Here is a 25561-nt window from a genome sequence, read left to right on the forward strand (position 1 = left end):
CGCAGCGAAACTTCATACGAGGTGGATTCTTCGTACATTTACTTCTCTCATGTCTTCGTGCGACATGGGAAAATGCGTACGACATATCGCAGTAGCCGCAAGGAAGTCTAGTCGTCAAAGAAGAACCTTTCAGACCCGAACCAGATGCTGATGTTACTGCAGTTGTACCAATACCCGGCGTACGCTTATGTACATCGATGCATCGTTGTTGCAGTGAAACGTACTTTCTGCCATGCAACACGAACTCTGCATGTCTTCAAGTACGTTTTCATATTTTCTTTTCTGGCTAACTGCTTATGGAATTCATTTATCACAGCCAATCATTTGCGATTAGGATTTTTAACACATTCTCTCTTCTCGTGTCGACGAGCATTACTGTTGTTCGATAATATCTTGTCACATAGATGCCAACGGCATAGATGCTCATTAGTTTTTGGCGAATCACCAACCTTTGAAGTCTCATTCGCTGACGAAAAGTCATTATTCGAGGTTTCCTCTGCACCAGCACTGCATACATTAAAGTCTCTTCTGCTGGTAGAATCACACCTGTTGAAGTCCTCTCTAATTTTATCGGTGGCGATTATACAAATTCCATCAAGTTCTTCGTCGCCATTGCAGTCGCTGCCATCGAGGTCTACGTCAATGGTACAACTCTCATTGAAGCCGTCGTTAAATGTAATAAAGATGCAATCGAGTTCTCAAGAATAGCCATATACCGGACTTATGTGTCAGATGAGTCAAACTAGGTGGTTGATTCCACGCATCCCAATAAGTCCCAATAATATGCCATTACAATTTAAGATGCTGTAATTCCCGCTAAAGTTAGCATTTACAATTTAAAAAATAATAGGTCCTAGCGCCAAACATTAAGTGGCAGGAAATCATTTGGGCACTCTAAGCTTCTCGCATGGTCAGCTCTATGTTGGTGGTTCAAGAGTATTGAGTGACCAAAACCTATACATAGTGGCGGAAAATAATAAGCTATAGGCCTATGTTGTCTACACAAATATACAGCATTAAATGATTAGAGTCAAGAAACTATATAAATTTTGCGACAGTGCCATGTCAATGAAGCGCAAAAACCCTAGTACAAATCATATTCAGCTATCTTTTTTAAAATTCATTTTCTTATATATTCATTCCCTGCTGGATCTACGCATACAAGTCACGGGTAAAAAACCTTGTTAACAAATAAGATACATTTTTATTTTAAAAATTAAAAAAGGCTTACGCATAACGACTTTATTAAACCTTAAACTGTTTTATTATAAATTAAATATTTTAGACACCTAACAATTCAAGTTTTTTTTTGTAAAAAAATGTTTGGAATAGACCACATCGTCGGCTTACTTCTATAACCTCGTAACTCCATTTCAGTCAATTTTACAGGAGAATTTATGAGCTTTTGGAGCACGGTTTCGACTGACAAAGATACGAGGTTTTATAATTTGTGAATAGAGAAGAGACTAAGTAGAGTTGACTTACGAGGTTTTAAGAGCATATGCACTATGAAAAAATGAAAAAATACACCAAACACATCCGGAATATAAAACTGGTAACATCTGGACTTATGAGGTTTTAGAAGTAAGCCAACGACATACTTTTATTACAATCGTAAAAACCGCAAACCCTAAATTTTGCGAGCGAAGCCGCGGGTTAAGAAGCGGGTTATGACCCACGTGTCCCGAGCACAGAGCGATCTCGGGCCGTGACACGAGGCTACCTCGACTTCCTGGGAGGCTGTAGTTCCACTGGGGCAAGTCACGCAAAGTCGAGGTCAACTGTGGCCATCACAGACAGGGACATTTTTCGGATGTGAAATTCAAATTATTTTTTTTTTGATCAGCAAGGATGTTACAATAGTTGTAAAATAAAGAAAATTTGATAATTTCAGGAACAAGTAATCCCCAAAATTGTCTACGAGTTGAAGTGTTGCTTACGGCAACGCCTGCTTGCGTAGCTTCACTTCGGATGTGCGGTTCGGAAGGCGCAGTTCCGGACCTTCCAGCCGTAGTGGCTCCACCCCCGCCACATTTAGGTTCAATTATAACTGGAATTATAAGGCTTCGTAATATTTTCAGAGCTGTGCAGTACACCAATTGCAATTTAGATGAAAATTGTGTGATACTCTTTGTACGAATTATTTACATTTCCCTCTACCACTTTTAGACGCTTATTAAATTGAATAAACATTCCAGCGAATATTGTTAGTTCCCCAGCTCTCTCATACGACATCATTGTAATGTAGGAATGCAGAATGGCAATGCAGTCCTAGAGTGAATTGAGGCGAATATTAAGATGTTTTGTACGAATTTTCCAAACTCAACTTGGAACTAAATCTTTTGTGGTATGTCAGGTAGGCTGTAACTGTTGTAACTTCTGCGCCCAAAGCTGTAGTGAGTTTATAGGGCAAATTTAACTGTATAGAAATTAAGAAGGGTAATAAATATTACCGCCCGAACACATTAGTATTAGAAAAGGGCTTCATTTTGATTGAATTACGTATCTGTAAGTTAAAATTTATGTGTAATTTATTATGCGTTAAATGTTAATTGTAAGGTGTTAAAAAAAAGCATTATACTCTAAAATATTTTATAACGTTTTTTTTACATTTTCTTGCATAGTACATAACACGTTTCACGTTTTGCTTTACCAATTCAGAATTAAAATAGCAATATATAGGGTTTGTCGTTAACGTAATGAGACTGGCCGCTCCCCAGAGCTCAGTCACCCGGAGGGCTGCCCATGGTCCATGGATAAGTAATGGAGGGTGTAAACTAAGCCACGGACCTGGTGGCAGTTGCGTCTGAGCTCTGATGCAGTTAGGATATCACGTGTGGCGCACAAGCTGTATTTGAGTTTCTGTCATGGCCGCAGACGTCCAAAATGGAGCGTTCACTAGAGCAGCACTACGCCATTAAATTTTGCTTTCGCCTGAGCGAAATCGCTTCTGAGACGCTTGCCTTGGTTAAGGCGACTTACAAAGACGACGCCCTGAAAACGGCGCAGGTTTCCCGTTGGTTCAGTGAGTTCAAGAATGGACGGGAGACAGTTGGAGACAGGGAGCGATCTGGACGCCCTTCAACGAGTGGTTTGGACGAAAATGAGGCCAAATCTCCTGAACTCCGATCGTCGTTTGAGTGTAAGATAAATCGCCGAAGACCTAAACATATGCAATACAACAGTTCACAAAATTATTTCTAAAAATTTGAACATGTGGAAGATTTGTGCGAAATTGGTGCCGAAAGTGTTGAGTCATGAACAAAAACAACGATGAGTTGATGTTTCCCGTGAGATGTTGGAGCAGTAAGAAAGTAAACCGGACTTTCTAGACAATGTAATAACAGGCGATGAATCATGGGTGTTGCAGTATGACTCCTAAACCAAGCACCAAAGTTAGGAGTGGCACCCCTCGAACTCCCCGCTCCCCAAGAAAGTGAGAATGTCGAATTCCAAGGTAAAGACAATGTTAATTTTTTTGACAAGCGTGGGATAGTCCACAAAGAATGTGTACCTTCGGGACAAACCGTCAACACCGTTTTCTACAAAGAAGTCCTTGCGTGCCTGCACAGAGCCGTCTAATGGAAACGACCGGAGATGGCAGATTGCTCGAAGCTCCACCATGACCACGCTCCAACCCACACCGCCTTCATTGTGAGCGCCTACCTGGTCCGGATAGGGATTGCAACCTTGTGGCAGACCCCATACAGCCTGGATGTGAGCCCGCAAGGCATTCTACTGTTCCCAAAGCTCAAGAGAATCATGAAGATGTTTCTGCCATCAAACAGGCTGTCACAGAGTCTCTGAAAGAGGTTACGGCAGCTGACTTCCTGGGAACCTTTGTAGCTGGGAATCATGTTGGCAACAGTGTATCGAAGTTCAAGGAGACTATTTTGAAGAATTTTTACAATGTGTATTGATCAGATCAATGAATTCTTTTTACCAGACCTAGTCTCATTACTTTATGGACAAAACCCTGTAGCTCTTTTTTTCTATCACATGCTTGAGTTCGGGCAAAGCGTAATTCAAAATGATACTCTTCAAACCCGATATTCAAATTCGTGATCGCCGCCCACACGAACATTCTGCCCCCCCTCCCCCCTCCATTCCGCTCACCCCCACCCAAGCCCCCAGAGGGCTGCAGAGGGTAAAGCCCTCGGTGCAGAGGTCGTACTTACGTCCTCCAGTAGGACATTTAGCTGTAGTAACTCGAGGAGTACTACTTCCGACAACAAGAATGCCGAGTTACAGTTTGACAAAAGGTGCAGCCCTCGCGAACATGTGTGGGAGATGTTCTAAGGGCATCTTAGGATTACGTTTACACGCCTTATCATACTGGTTTTCAGTCATTATGGAAATAATAGTATGCACCATGTGCTCTGTTTGGATATTGTCCAGTCTTTAAAGCAATTGGCAGTATAATTAACTCCCTTAATATTAAGTCTGTATATAACATAGCTAGGCAGGCCCAGAAACCATCTACATAGACATAAGGATAGCCCTCGGCTGTTAGGCGACATGTGTTAAACAAGCAGGACGTCTACGACACAAGAGGATGAAAGAATAATGTTAATCAAACGTATCATACATAAAGGAAAGACGAGCTATCAAACATATATTAGATAGCCAGGTTGTACATACCGGTCCGTGGAAGTAGCAGAACACTGGTGGAACAACTCCTGTATAGCGATGCTTTCAAATCAATCGGTTCCCTTCATCTCCGTTGATCAAACAGGACCTGCGCACAAAACATGTAATCACATTCAGGACATGCATACAGGACACGCCATCATAACCAGGTAATGTGTACAAGACATAATCACATCCATGAGCTGCGCATAGGCCCATTCATAACAAACCCGAGCATACGTACAGGACACGTCATCATAATCAGGAAATGTGTACGAGATAATTCTTCACAAACAAGAAATGCACACGGGACACATCACAAAAAGGACATTCGTACAGGACACATATTTCATCCCTCTACCTGCGTTGTGTCACCGAGTATCGGTTGGCCCCTGTGATATGCTTTGTGATCCTAGAAGTACGCAGGTGAATAAAGAATTTTTAGAAAAGCCTATCATCTGATACCTGTTCCCCCAAAGTAGCCTAAATATTATTTAGTTAGTTTTAACTAGTTGCACCATACAACCTTGTAATATATTTCTCAAATGGTTCTTATTTTTTCTACAAGATATACTATTACGATATTTGAAAACAAATGGCTCGCTTAAAAGTTAAATATGATCCCAAGCTAGTCATTGGCCAAGCTCTTCAGCTTCTATAAGAATTTTATTCAGTAATTGCTCTGGATAATTGTAGCCAGTAGTCTGACAAGCCTTCCACAGAACCATCCACACTAGCAGCCACACAGAACCACCCACACTAGCAGCCACACGGAATCACCCAAACTAACAGCCACACATAACCACCCATACTAGCAGCCACACAGAACCACCCACACTAGAAACCACACAGAACCACCCACGCTATCTGCCACACAGAACAACCCCAACACTAGCAGCAAAACAGAACCACCCACACTAGCAGCCACACAGAACCACCCATACTAGTAGCCACACAGAACCACCCACACTAGAAACCACACAGAACCACCCACGCTAGCTGCCACACAGAACCACCCACACTAGCAGCCACACGGAATCGCACACACTAGCAGCCACACGGAATCACACACACTAGCAGACACACAGAACCACCCACACTAGCAGTAACATAGAGCCACCCACACTAGCAGCCACACAGAACCACCCACACTAGCAGCCATATAGAACCACCCATACTAGCATACACATCATAGACCCAACTTTGATGTTAGAACAAAGTTTTTACAATCCTGCCTGACGTTATTGTCCAAACATCGACTTCTGCCCTTGCTAACATGTTCAGGGCTGGAACGAGGCAGTGAGTGGTGTGACACTGAGCTCACAACCCAGAGGAAGATGGTCTCGACTCTGCACGGTTGACCTATATCACGGGATTACGTCCTTCTGTAGGCCTACGTCAAAGGTTTGAGTAGCTTAGTGTTCACCGAATGTGATTTCATAGCCGTCCTGGAGTAGTGGAGCACAGGTCTATGCAAACGTTCATTTTCTAGGTGACATGAGTAAATACTGTGTCACTAGTATTAGCCCCTGCAGTCACTCTGCAGACAAGGATGATCCCAGAACCTTGTCCCGGACTATCAGAACCCCGTGACTTTCAGGGCTCAGTGACTATCAGTGTCCTGTGACTACCAGGGCCCTGCGACTAATATAAACGTGTGACTAATAGGCCCCACGATTTAAAGGGTTCCCTTAGCTATCAGGGCCCCGTGACTAACAGGGCCGCTCGACTATCAGGGCTTCGTGACTATCAGGGCATTGTGACTATCAGGGATTCTAGAGTAACAGGGCTTTGTGACTATCAGAGCCCCAAAACTTCCAGTGCTATGGAGTTACATTCCAAAAAATTTGAATATATTTAGTTTATGTCAAATCGTAGAGTAACACTTCATTTTGGTAGAGTTTTTACTAATCATCCTACTCTATGCAATAGTTGTAGTCATATCCGTGGGGAAAAAAAAAGGAATAAACATTTTGTGCAATGTCTTTAAAAATTCAATATTTACTATATGAAAAAAAAAACATTTGTTTTTTAAGAACTTTTTGAGGTGCTAGATGACTTCCTAATTGAAACGTTCTGATGTTTTGAAAGAAAGTTCATATTCAATTTGAAGTGATACCACACCAAAATATTTGAATTTATAAAGTTATATAAAGTAGTTACTGTTTAATGATGTTATAATCAATATTATATTAAGAAGAATTAATACAACTTCGAGAATAATTAATATAAACAACTTTATAGACATATATTCTTCTACGAACAAATGGTGTACAACATGGGTTTAAATTGCTGTCGTCTACAATATTTTCGTCGTGCAGCTGTAGGGGAGACCGGGGTAAATTGAGACAGGGGCACGTTGGTACAGCTGTTGCTGAGCGGAAACGCGCATGCGCACATGAGTCTCCTTGGAAGGGGATACTCATCCCGTGGAGCCTTCAGTCCGAGCGTACGCATGGTGGTATGGGTGTAACGGTATAAAAGTTATTCAAGAAAGTTGTTTTTTAAAGTGAAAAGTAAATTTTATGGTTGTTGTTTGAAGTTACATAACGTGCACGGATAAACACTTTTATTTCTGTCTTGATTCATATGTCGTTTAGCCTCTAAAAGGTAAGTTGATTCCATTATTGATAATTGTTTAGTGGGTCCTCTCTTTCCATGTACCGGTGTTGAAATGGAATGGCGTCGTATGGGGCAAGTTGATACATTTGAAAAAGGGCAAATTGATACGGTGTATCAACTTGCCCCGCTTGTTTTTTTCCGAAATAAATTACCTATAGTTTTTGTAACGTTTCCGTAATGACACTACACTTGACGTTTCTGATTAAGCTTACTAGATCTTTTTATTTCGAAAAGATATAAATAACAGCTGTTATACTTTATAAATAAAGATGCTTTTGTTTCATTGTGTAAACAAATAAATAGCGACAGTTTCGTGTACAGCAGATGAAGCTCATAGCTATCGTTCTAGCCTAAGAAAATATTAGTACTTTGCATGCCATCTGTAGAGTAAAGATAAAACTACGCGCATGTATGAGGAAACGCATCTGATGGCTCACTCAACACAGTGTCTGGAATTATATCAACATTTTTTGGCTAGTTAGTGTATGATTAGGTATCATTAGGTACCGTATTGCTTTTAATATATAGCCAGGCCTACTCTCTTTCTAAAAAAACATCACTTACATATTTGCATCTGTATATATACATAGTTTAGCTGATGAAGAACTGGGGAGGATCAGCTGACTTTGCAAAGATATTTAAGGTTTTTTTTTTACTTGCATAACATTATTTATTTTCAAGCAGTGTTTGTTATTGTCTGTTTACAGAATATGGTTCGGAGGTATGTCAAGAAAACCTGTCGGGGTGAAACACCACGAGCTACGTTTGAAAGGGCTTATGCAGACATTGAAACAGGGATAACATCACTAAGAGGAGCTGCAAAAAATATGGAATTGATAAAATGACCCTGTCGAGATATTGCAAGAAAAAAAGGACTGCAACCTGATGTTGAAGTGGGGTATGCTAAACACAGGCAGGTGTTAAGTAAAGATTTAGAACTACAGCTGAAAGAATATATTCTTCACTGCTCAAAAATATATTATGGGTTGACTCCTAGAGATGTGCGAGTATTGGCTTATGACTTAGCTTTGGCCAACAACGTCGCAATTCCTGAGACTTGGACTGCATCGAAACTTGCATCAGCAGAATGGTTCACCGGGTATATGAAGAGGCATCCTATACTTTCCATCAGATATCCTGAATCAACAAGTTTGAGCCGCGCCACTAGCTTCAACAAGCACAATGTTGGGATGTTTTTCACAAACTTAAAGGTTGTATTAGATAAATATTCTCTTTCCCCTAAGGACATATGGAATTCTGATGAAACCGGTCTCTAGACTGTGCAGCGACCATCGAAAATTGTTGCAGAGAAAAGTATGCGCCAAGTGGGAAAGGCGACATCGGCTGAAAGGGGAACCACGGTTACCATGGCAGTTGCTGTAAATGCTGTTGGTAATTCAGTTCCGCCACTATTTATATTCCCCGGGGTCCATTTTAAAGACTCTTTCATCAAAGGCGGACCTCCTGGTTGTGTGGGTACGGCATATCCGTCTGGCTGGATGACCGGGCCTTCATTTTTACTTTTCATCAAGCACTTCCATAGCCATGTCAAGTCGACCAAAGAGCAGCCTTGTCTACTTATACTAGACAATCATGAATCTCATTTGTTTTTACCTGTCTTGAAATTCTGCAAAGACAATGGCATAATTCTTTTGTCTTTCCCGCCTCATACATCTCACCGTCTTCAGCCACTAGACAAGTCAGTTTTTGGACCATTTAAGAGATATTATTTTTCTGGAGTTGACAACTGGATGACTAGCAACCCTGGGAAAACGTTAACAATATACGACATTCCTTCCATTGTCACATGTGCTTTATCCCATGCATTAACTCAAACAAATATATTATCAGGGTTTCAAAGCACTGGAATCATGCCTTACAATCCAGATATTTTTACATATGCAGACTTTTTGCCATCGTTGGTGACAGATCGTCCTTTGAGAGAAGAAAGACCTACAGAAGTTGGGAACAACACATCGATTCCTCCTGAATCTCCATCTACATCAACGAGGCCTGAATTAAGTGAAGAAAATACTGAAACTGCGCCATCCTCAAGCAGTGTTAACCAAGAAATTCTTCGTACAGTGGTCAGTCCCGAGGTAGTACGTCCATATCCCAGAGCTGGTGAACGAAAACAGACTAGGCCTACAAACAGAAGACGAATGACATAATCAATTCTTACAGACACTCCAGTGAAAGAGAGACTGGAAAATGAAGCACGGATAAAAGAAATAAACCTGCGAGAAAAAGAAATAAGAGCATCAGTGAGAAAAGAAAGCCTGATGAGAAAGCAAAATAAAAACCTTCATGACGAAAAAACAGGAAAAAGTTTAAAAAGGTATAAAAAGGAATCCAAAGAAAACCAGAAAAAAATTCTGAGTCGCCGGGACGAAGAAGATGATAGTTCATCAAATACAGAATCAGAAGATGATGAAGATGCCCTATGTTTAATTTGCTTCTAACTATATTCATCATCCCAACAAGGCGAGGAATGGATTCAGTGCATTTCCTGCAAAGAATAGGCTCACCTTAAATGTGGAAAGGACATTCTGGAATACACATGCATTCATTGCCAATCGGACACTTGTGTTTTGTCCGAAGACAGTGAAAGTGATTGAGTTAAAATAGTTAAATGACAGTGAAGTGATTAAATGTTTTGATAAATATTTTATTATCATTAATTATTTCTTAGTCAATATGTTTTTTCGAGAGCAACAAAAAATATGGCGAATAATTCGCAGCGCATTGCCAACATGTAAAATTTGTATTATTTATAAAAATTCAGAACAGTAATTTTTCATTTATAGTTATGTGAACAATCATGAATCATCATTTAAATAGGTTGGCTGTGGTTGTATCAATATGCCCCAATGACAGTATCAACTTGCCCCAGTGTGGGTCAAATTGAGACACTACGCATTTGCGAACTAAATGAATTTTTACTAAGTTTGTTATCATATTTCATAATTTGTAATATGCTAAATGTGTAAAGTAACAACTGCTTGTACATTGATATTTTTTTCTAATTTTCGTGTTCACAAAAAAAATTATAAAAATAAAAAATAAAAAAATGTATCAACTTACCCCGGTCTCCCCTACTACAAATAATGCCTGCAATTACCATATCTGTGTTGCGTTGCTGCTCTACAAAGACTTTCTGCAGCTACAATCTCTACGTTGTGTTACTGCTCTCCAATTACTATCTACAGCTACATATTAAGCGTTCGTGTGTGACGACTTCGACAATTCATCGCTTCTTAGACAGTTTGCAACTCCTGCCCGAAAATAATGATCTACTAGCATCGTAGATATCGTCCAACGATCATTGAATGGTGTAGAATTGAAAACGCTACATTAATATCCTTTTATGTGCTTGATGAAAGCATGTTCCCAGCTCCAAACTGTATGTAAAATTATGGTAAAGGAATTGTGTAAAAGTGTGGTTATAATTTCTCAATTGGAATTAGCATTCCAACTATAATGATCCTACCTATTTTCAATATTATTGCAGATACAACATATTTCCTAACTTCCTTTTTTCTAGATGATCTTAACACAAAACTGCATTATATTCTGTAATAATCTACACACCTATAAGAGTACCTTGTTAATGATAAGAGTTTCTTACGCTGTTATACTGCATTGAGCTTAGCTATGTTTCTATTTGCACTTAATTATTTTCTATTAATATTAAATACCATTTACATGAATTTTTCTTTTGTATGTGACTCAAGAGTTTACCTGGTTGAAAATGTTTAAATGCTGAGTTAAAATTAAAATGGTAATGCTAATGTCTAAAATTTTCATTAGTAATTGAGATAATAGTGAAAAATTGCTTCACTGTTTTTTTTATAACCATTGTAACTTTTCTGTGTTTCATACTCGTAAGTCCATTTAACATTATCAAGGGTTTTATCATAATTCTCGAGTTGGTGGCAAATTTATTTTCAATCTCTATTTCAGATACATATTATAATCACAGGTTAATATTTTGTAAACACATTAGCGCCCGATTGTTTTGTTAAGCATAAGATATATTTTAAAAAACTTCTGTGTCATTTAATAATTTATAAGAGTAACCATTTAGTGCCCCGTGTATATTAGAGCCCCGTGACTAAGAAACCTCTTCCTATTAGGGTCCCACGACTATAAGGGCCCCGCAAATAGCTTTGCCCCACGTACATCAAACCCCTTTAACTATAAGGGCCCTGAGACTAATAGGACTCAGTGACTATCAGAGCGCCGTCACTATTAGGGCCCCTTGACTATAAGTAGTGCCCCGCGTCTACCAGGTCCTGAGAATAGCTTTCCCCTACGTTCATCCGGACCCTTTAACTATCAGCTTTGAATATATATACTGTATAGAAGTCGCGAATGGATAGGATTTACTCTACGTTTTTCAGAAACGTATGATGAGCAGCTTGGGAACTTCACCGCTGCAGTGCGCTGCCGTAACGCCCTGTATCGTCTTAGTTGTTATTAACACGTTAGAGCGCAGCACTGTCGCCCGCTGTCATTCCCCGCACCCCCCACCTATCATTCACTGCAGCTCAAGTTCGTTCAACGGGAGGGGGGAAGGGGTGTTTGAAGAGTTCGACACTTGTCCGCTAGGAACCACTACAAGTCGATGCCTAGAGATGGTGGCGATTGCGGCGGTGAATTAACCAACTACCTCAAAACCGTATTAGAAATGTTAACCTGGGCTGGCGACTTCTATACAGTATATATATTCAAAGCTATCAGGGACCCGAGACTATCAGAGCCTCGTGAATATCAGGGTCCCATGAATATAAGGGCCCCATGACTATCAAGTCCACTTGACTATCAGGATAATTTGACTATCACGGCCTTTCGAATATTGGGGCCCCGCGTCTATCAGGCCCTAGACTGTCAGGGCCCTGTGACTCTCAGAGCACTGCGTCTCCAGGGCTAATGACTATCAGGGCCCCTTGAATTTCAGGACCTAGTGACTAACAGAGACCTGTGACTATCAGGGACCCGCGGCTATCAGGGCCCCGCTTCTAACAAAAATCCGCGAATCTCATGGCTACTTGTCTTTTAGGTCGCGTAGCTATCGTGGCCAACAGCTATCACGGCTCCGCCACTATCAGGTCCTCGCGGCTATCAGGTCCCCGCAAGGTGCTAGCGGTTATCAGTGCCGTGCGTCTATCAGTGACACATGACTACTAGTGTACCGCGAATATCAGAGCCCTGTGACTATCACATATTGGCAGCTATCAGCACCCCGTGGCTATCAGACACCCGCAACTATTAGAGCTTTGCGATTATCATAGATTATCAGGACACCTCGACTATAAAATCCATGCGGATATCAGGTCCCACTGCTATCAAAGCCCCGTGACTTTCAGAGTTCAGCAACTAAATGTGTCCTACGATTTTCAAAGTCCCACGACAAATAGTGTCCAGCGACTATCAGAGCCCCGCGTATATCAGAACCCCGCGACTATCAGAGCAGCCCCGCGACTATTAGAACCACGCGATTATCAGGGTCGCGACTATCAGGGCCCCGCGACTATCAGAGTCCCACGACTATCAGAGCCCCGCGACAATCAGAGGAGCCCCGCGACAATCAGAGCCCTGCACCGTTTTTTTTATTTTTCATTTTTTATATTATTTGTTTGTCTAAAGTTATATTAAATTATTAACTTTAGTGGTATAAGGAAAATTATTATTTTGTTGTACATAAACTAAAGTGCGTGTCAGTAAAAATTTCAGTTCATAATTTCGTATATGAAAAATGAAATAAGGTGTGATTGTCACGTATATTTACTCAGTTACAAGTGAATCTATTATAAATATAAATGATCCAAGGATAATTTTTAGGAAAGAAATATCAACATTTGTTAAGATTAATTTAGCAAATCCATCAGTTTAATTTAAGTTCCAGGTTGGCTTAAAAATTTGATAGAGTGAGTTTATTTTAAAATTTCCGTAGGAGGGTCTCTATAAAAGTAAAAAAAGCACAGGGACCGCGAAGTCTCGTACGGAAGTACCGCCAAAACATGAGCGGTACTTCCTGCTGTCTCACGGGACACGTGCGCCTAACGGCGGTGCTTGCAACACCTGGGTCGTCGACCTTGGCCGTGGCGCTCCGGGCCATGCCCCGCCATGCCCCACCATGCCACGACATGCCACGACATGCCCGCTGCGGCACGGACCAGTTCTTGTTTACAGAGGTCCGCGGCGGGAGAGAGAGTGCGAGGCATCACGTTGCGCTTCAAAACAATCCACTTCCTCCTTTCTTCCCTGTGCTCAGAGAGACGAGTGCTAGCAGGGCACACTCGGACACTGTCGTTAAAAACTGTTTCACGATCATCAAACATCACTGTACTTTACTTGCAATCAGATGTTTACATTAAATTTCCTCTCACTTCCATACATGTAACCTTGGTTCATTATCGGTGAACAAACACACGTGTCAAACCCGCTGTCAAACTTCACAACGATGAGTACATATCCAGTGCGAGGCTCACTGCATGCCTGCCATAGAACAAGGAGGGAGTTATAGAAGTGCGAATCTTACATGTATCTTAAATGTATACATTTTTTATTTTGTGAGAGTTCAGCAACTCAAAAAGTTGTCAAGTTTAACCGTGTGGAACGTTAATATAACATATTTGCCTAGGACTGGACATACACCATTGAAGTCTCTCAGAGGTTGCATTTACAAAAATTTAAAATTAAATGATATTATTAATTTGTAAACGATTCCGTACCTACCTAAAATGTTCATAAAGTTTTCAAAGCCAATCGAAGCACTGTAATGGTAAGCGCATACTCAATAAATAGAACAGTATTTATCTTGGGGGGCTCTTGGAGCACTTGGAGCTCTTAAAGCTCTTGAAGTTGACGGCCAATTGAAGCACTTGGAGCACTTGGAGCAGTTGGAGCTGTTGGAGCTGTTGGAGCACATGAAGCTGTTGAGCGATTTGAGCTTTGGAGCTCTTGTAGCATTGGAACTCTATAAACTCTATAAACTGTTGGAAGGTAGGAGCACTTGGAGCTTTGGAGTAATTGGAGCAATTAGAGCATTGAAGCACTTGGAGCTTTGGAGCAGATAGAGCAGTTGTAGCTGTTGGAGCAATTTTAGCACTTGGAGCTATTGGAGCAATAACAGCTTTGGAGGTCTTGGAGTATTTGAGCTCTGGGAGCAATTAAAGCCTTGGAGCTTTTAAGCACTTGGAGCATTGGAGCAGTTGAAGCCTACCGTATATTGGCGAGATCTTATTCCTTTGACGAGATCGTATCACACCACATCGAATTTTTGTCCATATGTACTTCCTTTTAGTCAAACACATGTCCTGTGTGTATTACATGTTCGTTGATTGTGCTTCTTTGTCGAATTGCTTCCGATAGTGCTTCCTTTTCTTTGATTGTGCTTCTTTATCGTAGATTATGCTTCCAAATGTGAGTCCTTTTCGTTAAATGTGTTTTCCTGTGTGTTCATTCAGTGTTCTGTGTGCGGGATCATTGAGTGTGTGTATGTGTGTTCATTGATTGTCCTGAGTGTAGTGTGTTCAGTGTGTGTGTACTGTGAATACTGTGTGTCTAGTGTGGCCTGTGTGTAATGTGTGTCCATTAGGTTTACTATGTGTACTATGTGTACTATGTGTACTGTGTGTACTGTGTGTACTGTGTGTACTGTGTGTGACTGTGAGTTTATTGTTTGTACTATGTGTAATGTGTGTCTAGTGTGTGTTTACTGTGTGTCCAGTGTGCATGTACTGTGTGTGTACTGTGTGTTCTTTGCGTGTCCTATGTGTGTAATGTGTGTCCATTGGGTGTCCTGTGTGTGTACTGTGTGTTAATTGTGTGTTCATTGTGTGTACTGTGTGTTCATTGCATGTCCTGTGTGTGTTCTGTGTGTGTCCATTGCATGTACTGTGTGTGTTCTGTGTGTCGAGTGTGTGTCCAGTGTGGGTTTTTGTGTGTATTGTGAGTGTACTGTTTGTCCATTGTGTTTATCATCTGTTCTTTTCTTTTGTTGAATGTGTGTCGTTTCGTTAAATGTGCGTTGTCAAATCCTTAGTAGGCCTGAAATTTACTGGTTCAAAACTTTTTGTTCTTGATAAAACATTTTTCAGGGATTCTTTGGTCCTTTAGTAAGTGTAAAACATGTTCCGTTGGTCTAATTGCTTGTAATTGATTTATCGATACTTAAGGTCTGGCAGTTTGAAACTCTATCTTGTCTGCTTGTTGACGAAAAAGTTCTTATGATTCGAAGATGTTTGGCCTATACGCGACATTGTACATGACCAGGTCTCATGGTCAGAAGAGACTTGGCCTGCATATATAGCATTGTACATGAAATATTTGGAATATATTTAATAATAGAAAAAAGACTTCTGTGTTATACAGTGCAACAAATTATTTAATTCGTCTGACAGGTATCCTGTATGGAGTTATTTTTGTAGAGATAATGATTAATAACCTTCACGAAATGTAATAGGAAACACACTTTAATTTTATTTTAAGCTTTAGTTACACTAAACACTGATCGAGAATCTAACCCAGCCTAGATATAATTGATTTGTTTGTTATTTTAAAAAGTGATTTTTGATTAAATTTGGAATTTTTCGGTATTTCTAGGTAAATAAATACAAATTACAAGATTGTGGGATTATCGACTTATTGGAGACTGGTAGATGAGGAACTTAAGCCTCTTTTAGGATCTTGAACATGATTTATTGCATAAGTACTTTTTGTCTAAAATATTTTTGTATCGATCAAGTATTGATCCAAGGACATAAATTTATCAATCCATTCATTATCTTCAAAAATTATTTTTTTGGTGAATTTTGAGATTTTTCCAGAATTTCTAGTTTAATTACAGATTTCCAAGATTGTGCCCAAGATGGCTTACAAGATGGTGGACGCCCTGGCAATAAATGATTACTGCACTCTAGCGGATAAAAATTAAACTAACATGGCGATAACGTCAAGAGCAAGCGAAAACAAAATGTCTGATTCAAGATGGCGGTCTCCAGCAGACGAAAACAAGATAGCAGACGTGACGTCATCTACCTTGGCATTAGTGGTGGGAGGTCAGTCTGTCGGTGGCTTTTGTGGAGGAATGATCTGACGCCATTTTGTTTGCTCTCATCAGGTTCGATCCGAAGACTCCGAGCTTCTGAATTAAGTGTATTTAAATTAATATTTAATAAAATTATATTAAAAATATGTTTTTATAAAATTTAATTTTTCCCCGAATTTCTAGCTAAATAATTATGGATTTCCAATATGGTGTACAATTTTTGAAATTGCAGAAATTCTCTTATTAAAATTAATTAAATATTTATTTATTTTAAATTTTTTTCCTGACTTTCTAGCTTAATCATTACGGATTTTCAGGATGTAGACCGTAACGAAAATTATAATGGTGACAAAAAATTTCCAAATGGCAGCCGTGACAATTAATGGCCGAGGTCATGACCTCTGCGGCTTAGGGTGACTTGTCGCCAAGGAATTTAAGCCATTTTGGTAATTTCCAAGCCGTTGACATTGGCTAAAAATGACTTAATGACCTGAAATGCAACACACCCCTGATAGCAGACAACAGAGAAAACAGCTACAACACATCCATGATAACAACAACAGAGAGAAAAGCTAAGACCACACATGCTAGCAGTCAACAGAGAGAATATCTAAGAGACAGCCATGCTAGCAGTAAACAGAGAGAACCTACGACTTAACAATGCTAGCAGACAACAGAGAAAACAGCTACGATCAAGCCATGCATGCATACAACAAAAATAACAGCTACAGCCCAGCTATGCCAGCAGACAAAGAGAGAATAGCTCGACTAGACAACAGAGAGAACAGCTACGACCAAGTCATTTGAGCAGATAACAGAGAAAACTGCTTTTAGCCGCCATTTTACAAGACAACCAAAATAACATCTACGATAAGTAATGCTAGCAGACAACAGAGAGAACAGCTACGATCCAGCCATGCAAACAGACAACAGAGAGAACAGCTACGACCCAGCCATGCGAACAGACAACAGAGAGAACAGCTACGACCCAGCCATGCGAACAGACAACAGCTACGACCCAGCAATGCAAACGGACAACAGAGAGAACGCAATGCGAACAGACAACAGAGAGAACAGCTACGACCCATCCATGCAAACAGACAACAGAGAGAACAGCTACGACCCAGCCATGCAAACAGATAACAGAGAGAACAGCTACGACCCAGCCATGCAAACAGACAACAGAGAGAACAGCTACGACCCAGCCATGCAAACAGACAACAGAGAGAACAGTTACGACCCAGCCATGCAAACAGACAACAGAGAGAACAGCTACGACCCAGCAATGCGAACAGACAACAGAGAGAACAGCTACGACCCAGCCATGCAAACAGACAACAGAGAGAACAGCTACGACCCAGCCATGCGAACATACAACAGAGAGAACAGCTACGACCCAGCAATGCGAACAGACAACAGAGAGAACAGCTACGACCCAGCCATGCAAACAGACAACAGAGAGAACAGCTACGACCCAGCCATGCAAACAGACAACAGAGAGAACAGCTACGACCCAGCCATGCGAACATACAACAGAGAGAACAGCTACGACCCAGCAATGCGAACAGACAACAGAGAGAACAGCTACGACCCAGCCATGCAAACAGACAACAGAGAGAACAGCTACGACCCAGCCATGCGAACATACAACAGAGAGAACAGTTACGACCTTCCTGCAGCTCCAAGCGGAGTGCGCTCGTTTGCTTCTGGTGTATGGGGCAATGTAGCTTAGATACACAGGGAGGAGGAAGGGAGAGAGTTACAAAGTGCATTTTGGTAATCACTGTATGACCCAAAACAATTTGAAGCCAGGAAAGAGGTACACACTTGAAATATACATAATTTTCAGTTAGTAAGTTCACAATTAGTTTTCATAACATTCTGTACACAGAGAGAACACCGTAGACGGAAGTGCACAACACAGCCCAGGGATATTGGAAAGTGTTGTCTCTGTAGGAAGACGACGTCCCAGTACTGGTTTAGGGTGATCTCGGGATACCACGGAGAACACACTTATAGTAGGCCGAGTCTGGAACTAGCGCGCAGTCGCTAGCACTGCTCATATAACTCATGCGCCACGAACCAAAGGAAAAATTAATGAAAAACCTCCAGAATTGAAGTTGTAGCTTTAAAACTATACAAATAAGAAGTTAGAAATTTGTTTTTTAAAATCTTTTGCATATTAATAATAAAAGACAAAAATATTTTTATTATTAAGAAATTTAACGTTAGTTACTTGCTGAAGTTAGTTAACATTGTAGCTGAGCGATGGTCAAATCACGGTAATATATTCACAATTAATACCAGTATATAAGCTTATAACAAACTTCTAGACTATAATTTATTCAGCTGTGGCTTGTTGTGTTAACCAATTGCTAACTAAGGTAAATTTAACTTTACAACAGACACTCCCTTCTTATACTAATAGCTCCATGTCATAAATATTGAAAAACCAAAACATTTTTAAGATGAACTGTAGGTACTTTTTGGGCTTGGGTGGAGGATAAAGGAAGCTATGGTTATCCATTCTCAAGAAACATTGAGGACTCTGATTACTATGCACTCTAACAACAGCTAAAGCTACACTTTGACCAAGTACAAGAGTGCATTCTAACCACAGCCAATGATGCACTCTGACCACGACCAACCCTGGACTCAGACTACGTTCAAGGTGGCACTCTGACAACACCCAAGGATGCACTTTAACTACACTTTGACCACTTCCAAGGCTGAACAATGACAGATCCCAAGGCTGTACTAATACTACACCCAATGTGCACTCTGACTTCGTCCAAGAATGCACTCTGACTATGCCCAAAGCTGCACTCTGACTGGCCAAAGGTTGAACTCAGACTACACCCAAGGTGCACTCTAACTACGTCCGAGAATGCACTCTGACTAAGTCCAAAGCTCCACTCTGACTAACCCAAGGTGGGACTTAGACTACACCCAAGACTGCACTCCGACTATGCCCAATGATGCACTTTAACTACACTCTGACCACGTCCAAGGCTAAACACTAACAGATCCCAAGGCTGTACTACGACTACATCCAAGGTGCACTCAATGTCCAAGAATGCACTCTGACTAAGCCCAAAGATGCACGTTGAATACGCCCAAAGCTGCATACTGACTATGCCCAAGGCAGCAACTCTGACTGAGCATTTGAATGCACTTTGACCATGGCCGAGCCTGCACTCTGAAACGGCCAAGCCTGGATTCTGTACACTTCCAAGCCTGGACTCTGACCACGACCAATCCTGCATGTGACCACGGCCAAGGCTGCACTCACACCACAACCAAAGCTGCACTCACACCACAACCAAAGCTGTACTCTGACCACAACCAAGTTTGCACTCAGACTACACCCAAGGTTGTACTCCATTCACACTCAAGGCAGCAATCTAAATATGTCTAAGAAAGTCAAAGCTGCACTCTGACCACGGCCAATACTCCACTCTAACACGAGACAAGGCTGCACTCAGAATACGAACAAGGCTCCATTCTCAACCCGTCAACGCTTGACACTGTGTATAGCCAATGAGCTCTCTGACTAAACCAAACGCTGCACTCTGATTAAGAACAAGGCTTTATTTTGACCACAGCCAAGGCTGCACTCTACGACCAAGGCTCCGTTCTGACCACGGCCAAGGCTGCACTCTGACTATAGCCAGGTGCTCTCTGACTATTTTAAACGCTGCACTCTGACTACGAACAAGGCTTCGTTCAGACTATGGCCAAGGCTGCACTCTGATTATAGCCAAGGTGCTGTCTGACTACAGCAAACGCTGCACTCTGACTACGAACAAGGCTTTGTTCAGACTATGGCCAAGGCTGCACTCTGACTTAGCCAAGGTGCTGTCTGACTAAGCCCAACATTGCACCCTGTCTACCAACAAGGCTACACATTGACTACGGCCAAGGCTGCAGTCAGTCCCCTAGGTGGTAGCTTTGAATATATATACTGTATAGAAGTCGCCAGCCTAGGTTAAAATTTCTAATACGGTTTGAGGTAGTTGGTTAATTCACCGCCGAAATCGCCACCATCTCTAGGGCATCGACATGTGGTGGTCCCTAGCGGACAAGGTCGAACTCTTCAAACACCCCTTCCCCACCCTCCCTCATAAACTCCCGTTGAAGGACCTTGAGCTGCAGTGAATGTTGGGTGGGGAGTGCGGGGGAATGACAGCGGGCGACAGTGCTGCGCTCTAACGTGTAAATAACAACCTAAGACGATAGCGCCCTGCAGCGGTGAAGTTCCCAAGCTGCTCATCATACGCTCCTGAAAAACGTAGAGTAAATCCTATCAATTCGCGACTTCTATACAGTATATATATTCAAAGGTGGTAGTCAGTAATCACTGCGTCGCGCAGAGAGCAGCAGCTGTTCGACGTATGAAGTCATAATGAAGAGGCATAGTTCTTCTTCAAGTTCCCCGCACGTGCATGTAAATGTTTTGGCGATGTGCCTGCAAGGAGCATCTATATACATTCTTAGTCGTAACGGCATATTTTTAGCGGCAGTAAACAAGCATGGACAAGGAATATTTTTTTATTACAAATATAGAACTAAAAATCACTTTTGAAAACTGCCTGAACTCAGCAAAGAATTTTAAAAACTGGTTTATAATGTTGTACTATTTAGATTTTTGAAAAATATATTCATCAGACATTTTTAGACGGTGAGATACATTGAATCAGTTTATAGGTCATCAGTATTATTTTAATTTCTCAAGACAACTGATGTAACCTAAATAACATTTTTGCTTGAAATATAAATTTGCCACTAGACAAGGAAAGCCCGAACGATGTAACGAAACTTACACACATTCACAGTGCAATGTAATTCCTCTTTGTATTTCAATGGGTTTCCTAACAATCACGATGCGAACGATAAGATAAACTCTGCGTTTGGTGCTCATCGCAATGCAAGTAGATTAAGAAATAGTTACTAGGTGAATAGTACACAAGAGATATCTTCAACAGCAAATGACAGTAAAAAATAAGAGAGAAATTCTTTTTAAAACATAATTTTATTTTAATTATTTTATGCATTGTATAATTTGTTTTCAGCGTATTAGAGAAAATAATTACATTCAAAGTCTAGTTTTAATGCAAAATCTGCAATACAGGAAATAAAGAACTTTGTAATACTAACCAAGGGGCACGCAAACATAATTGTATATTCCTAATCAACAGACTTTTCGTCACGTTTATCTCAGAAAATTGCTTTCATAAACATTGACACAAACAAGTTATAAACGTTTCATTTTACTTTTTTGAGAAAAGAGGACAGTTGCTACTTTACTAGAAGTATCTCCCGTACTGCAAAGGAAAGAGGATATGTCAGAGTAGAAGGGGAAGTCTGGCTAGCCTGATCAGAAATAAAATATATACCCCGAAACATTACGTTGGTAGTGGTCCGACCAGCTTGTAACACGCCGCAGCTTGTTTGGAATCCTTATATAATAGTTAAAACCATTGAGTACACTAACTGCACTTTCATATACATAAGTTAACGGTGAACCATCTACCTTCACTCGTTTTTTTTGGACTACACTCCACTTTTCTGAGTAGCCAGGTATAAGGGACTATTCTCTGCAGACGCAAAATGACTTTAGCAATAGAAGATCCCATTCCCTACGTCAAGATGCTAATTCCTTTCTAGCTTGCAGTGGGGCTAAACACCAATCATATAGACATTACGTTGGTAGTGATCCTACTACATAGACATTTAGTCTGTGTAATTTAACTTGTCTTAATTTTGACCGTTCTCAATACCAGCGCACGTATTCATATGCAACTGTTGTGTTGCCAACATTTTTTGTAAACAGCTGCATTCGCTCGTAAGAGTTCGTTAGCAAACATCATGTGCTGCTTTGAAACTGACATTTGGTAAAAGGGTAGCACTGAAAATACTTCTAAAACATAAAATTTAAGGCAAGTTACTTTATAAAGAATGACCCCTTTGTACAATGTAACTATAAAATAAAAAGAGTAACGCAGTAATCCGTAACTTAACTGGCAAAAACTGTCACCATGGTTTAAAAACAAAAATTCAAGCGAGGGTATTACGTCATATAGTATTCGATTTGAAATGTAAATGTTAATATCAAGTGATTAGATATACCTACGTTAAAATCAGGGCCGGCGCGTCCATATAGGCGAACTAGGCAACCGCCTAGGGCGCCAAGTAGCTGGGGGCGGCGCAGCACGACACATAACAGCTGATATAATATGTTTAACGATTATTGAAACTAGATGAAACTGGATTTTTGTAACAGTTTGGAATGTTTATATTGATATAAGTAATTATTTAAAATCCACGGTGACCTGTTTATGATTTGTAATAAGTAAAAAAAAAAAACACAAGCCTGCTTACATTTGATTGTTGACAAAATCTTAGGCTTACGTGATGTATTTTGAGGCAAGGAAATTTTTTTTGTGGTGTCCGGCCGGGGGGGGGGAGGGGGGGGAGCGTGGGTGGCATCAAGGTTTTTCGCCTAGGGCGCCAATTTACCTTGCACCAGCCCTGGTTAAAATCAATATGTCTACATCTAAAATCAACCTATGTTTTAAGAAGTACATTGTTAGTTTGTTTGTGATAGGAGCACCAAAACCCTCGGCTTGAAAAGGATATCACGATACAGCATCGTCGCCCACGATCATTCTGGCGCTGAAGGTCTTGCAGGACTCTTGCTGCGGTGTTCGAGACGCCCGCGTCAGGTAGCGAACAAGCACTGCCTTGTTTGGATACAACCCTAACCTAACTTGTGGACCGTATTTCGGAACGTGAACGTGTCCAAACCTAATTCCAGCATGGAATCAAATCACAACCGTTTTAAATAAACTTGTGTCCCGCGCGAGACAAGAAACTGGTTTCAGCGAATTCTAGCGAACGTTTGGCAACCATCGATACAATTGTTACGGCAAAAAAATATATTAGAGAAAGCAGCAAACGTTGCACGAATTAAATTATGTTATTCTAATTTTCTCAAATACTTTTTTTTTCCGAGTATTTCTTGTTATGACCATCAAGTGTACAAAATTATTCCAGGATAGTTGCGCTACCATAAAGTTTAATTTGGCACACCAATACGTTTGGTGCGTCCCTTGATATTTAAAAAATTGAATATATACGAGTTAATGGTGCCAGACGTGGGTCCGCCATCTGGACGTAATAGAAGAAAAATTGAGCTCCGCGCATGAGCGTAATTTAGGCTACAGATAGATCACGGATAGGACACCGAAATCCGTTCCCTTAAAATAAGGGACTGGCCGTGTCCTATCGTGCACTAGGAATACGATTAGGGAACCGGTGTAGCATATTCAACACCTGACTTCTTTTCGTTTCTTGGAATAACAGCCTAGGAGCCGGCTGGCCTGGTGATGGTGTGCACCACTGGAGGCAGCACTAGCGTGGAACAGCACCTTCGGCTCTTACAGACTGCCTCGTGGCGTGCACTGCTACTTCTCGTAGGGTAACACTGTGTGGTGTGCACCACTGGAGGCAGCACTAGCGTGGAACAGCACCTTCGGCCCTTACAGACTGCCTCGTGGCGTGCACTGCTACTTCTCGTAGGGTAACATTGTGTGGTGGGCACAAATTGGGGTCAACATGTATCCATCGGTGAACAACATGACATAAAGATTGTTTTCATTGGTTTTGTTGCAGTTAAACTCAATAATAAGTTCACGTTAGCAATTATATGAGCGGTATTATTTTATTTTGTCAAGTTTTACTCAATATTCTTTCAGTTATTTTGAACCATTTTTACCAACGAACTCGTATCAGACACTTCGAAATGAAATCGCTTGTTATCGCTTCACTCCCAGTACGGAACTGAGAGTTAGAAGCGGCTTGAAAAGTTACCACAACCGTTACGAATCTTTCTAGAATAAAACAAGCTCAAACATTAAGTACAAGTCTAGCGAAAACAAGTTTATCTTCATGAAAAACTGACAAGCTGTTTGCGAGCGTCGAGGTAGTGTTCCGTTTAGGTTCGTTCGGTTTCTCAGCAAGCTCAAGGTTATCCTGTCAGCACAGAATTGGAAGAGGAAAAAAGAGGGAAGGGGGCGCAATATAGATACTTACAAAAAGATATTTAAGGTTAAATAATGTATTATTGTTATAATCAGGGTGCCCACATCCTGGAAAGTTAGTGATGTTGAAATTGGTCAGGGAAAGTCAGATAATTTATATTTAAATCTGTAAAAGTTATGGAAAATTTCCAGTGATATTAATTTGAGGGGGAAATTTTATGCTCCGGTATGCCATCACCCAGACTCCGCACACATTATTCTCCCGATGGAGCTCTAGTGTATAGTCACGCACATATACGGTCACACAGACCTCGCTTCCGGCTGCCATCGCTACGAGTGAATCAGGAGAAAGCGAGATGGGCGGGGACGTCACAGATACTGCCAACACGCAGCTATCCCAACCAGCGATATTGGGGAGGGAATCGACCCACGGTGAAGTAGAGAGCCATCTCAGTGACATCGAGAAACTGTGGGAAACTAAATCCAGGATATCAGAACATGGAATCGAACCTGAGTCCAGTGCCTTAGAACAACGCCACCTCGCGCCTTGCGAGGATGTCAGTTGCACGTTCATGGCAGTGGAATAACTGCAGCGACCGTTCTTATATCTAGGAATAGGCATGCAAGTAGAATGTATAACGCACTGCAACACGCACCACGTGGTTGACTCCCCCCCCCCCCAACCACCGGGCATACTGTGACACTTCTGAAGAGCTACAGGAAGATATCACGTGGCTTCGCTCCCGATGGCTGTCGACAGCACCGGACACCGACTGTGAAAAGAGGTTTCGTACCAATGGGGCCTATTTAGAAACATCACTGGTTGCTTATTTAAACCACGGGTGTATTTGTAGATACTAAGTTAATGTTGAAAAAAAAAACATGCTGTTAACTCTATTCAAATTTCATAAATTTTTTTTTCCTAAAAATATTTTTTTCAATGGTATTTTGTGGCTAGAGTGCGAGAATTGAGTGGTGAAAGGTAGGGCTTAAATAATAAACACACAATTTGAAACTGCAAAAGAATTTCATAAATAAGTACCTACTTAAGCAATAGACGAGTAGCCTATATGTAATAGAACAAAGTTGTGAATTCAGAATCGTCCTAGCTCCCGGTCCCTACGCACACTCCTCCGTAGATAGCAAACTAGCTACTAACTACGTTTGAATAAGAATTTCCATTTATGTTATTTATATATATACACACACACAT

General features: G+C 41.0%; 2 protein-coding genes across 2 annotated transcripts in view; one reads left to right on the forward strand and one right to left on the reverse strand.

Annotated features, from left to right (window-relative positions):
- LOC134541768 (ABC transporter G family member 20-like) overlaps window positions 1-25561 on the reverse strand; it is a 122746-nt gene that overhangs the window by 96891 nt on the left and 294 nt on the right. Inside the window, exon 2 of the mRNA XM_063385431.1 lies at window positions 4642-4738. The gene's annotated coding sequence lies outside the window, so the exon portion shown is untranslated. The remainder of the gene's footprint in view (window positions 1-4641; window positions 4739-25561) is intronic.
- On the forward strand, window positions 17184-18038 carry LOC134541806 (GATA zinc finger domain-containing protein 15-like). The gene has a single exon (XM_063385498.1). The coding sequence runs from the start codon at window positions 17184-17186 to the stop codon at window positions 18036-18038; it is 855 nt and encodes a 284-aa protein (XP_063241568.1).

Source organism: Bacillus rossius (genome assembly GCF_032445375.1).
Source record: "Bacillus rossius redtenbacheri isolate Brsri chromosome 4 unlocalized genomic scaffold, Brsri_v3 Brsri_v3_scf4_2, whole genome shotgun sequence".
NCBI classification, from domain to species: domain Eukaryota; kingdom Metazoa; phylum Arthropoda; class Insecta; order Phasmatodea; family Bacillidae; genus Bacillus; species Bacillus rossius.

Excerpts from the sequence above, each read along its gene's own strand:
- LOC134541806 (XM_063385498.1), top strand. The coding sequence starts at position 17,184 with ATGCTAGCAGACAACAGAGAGAACAGCTACGATCCAGCCATGCAAACA.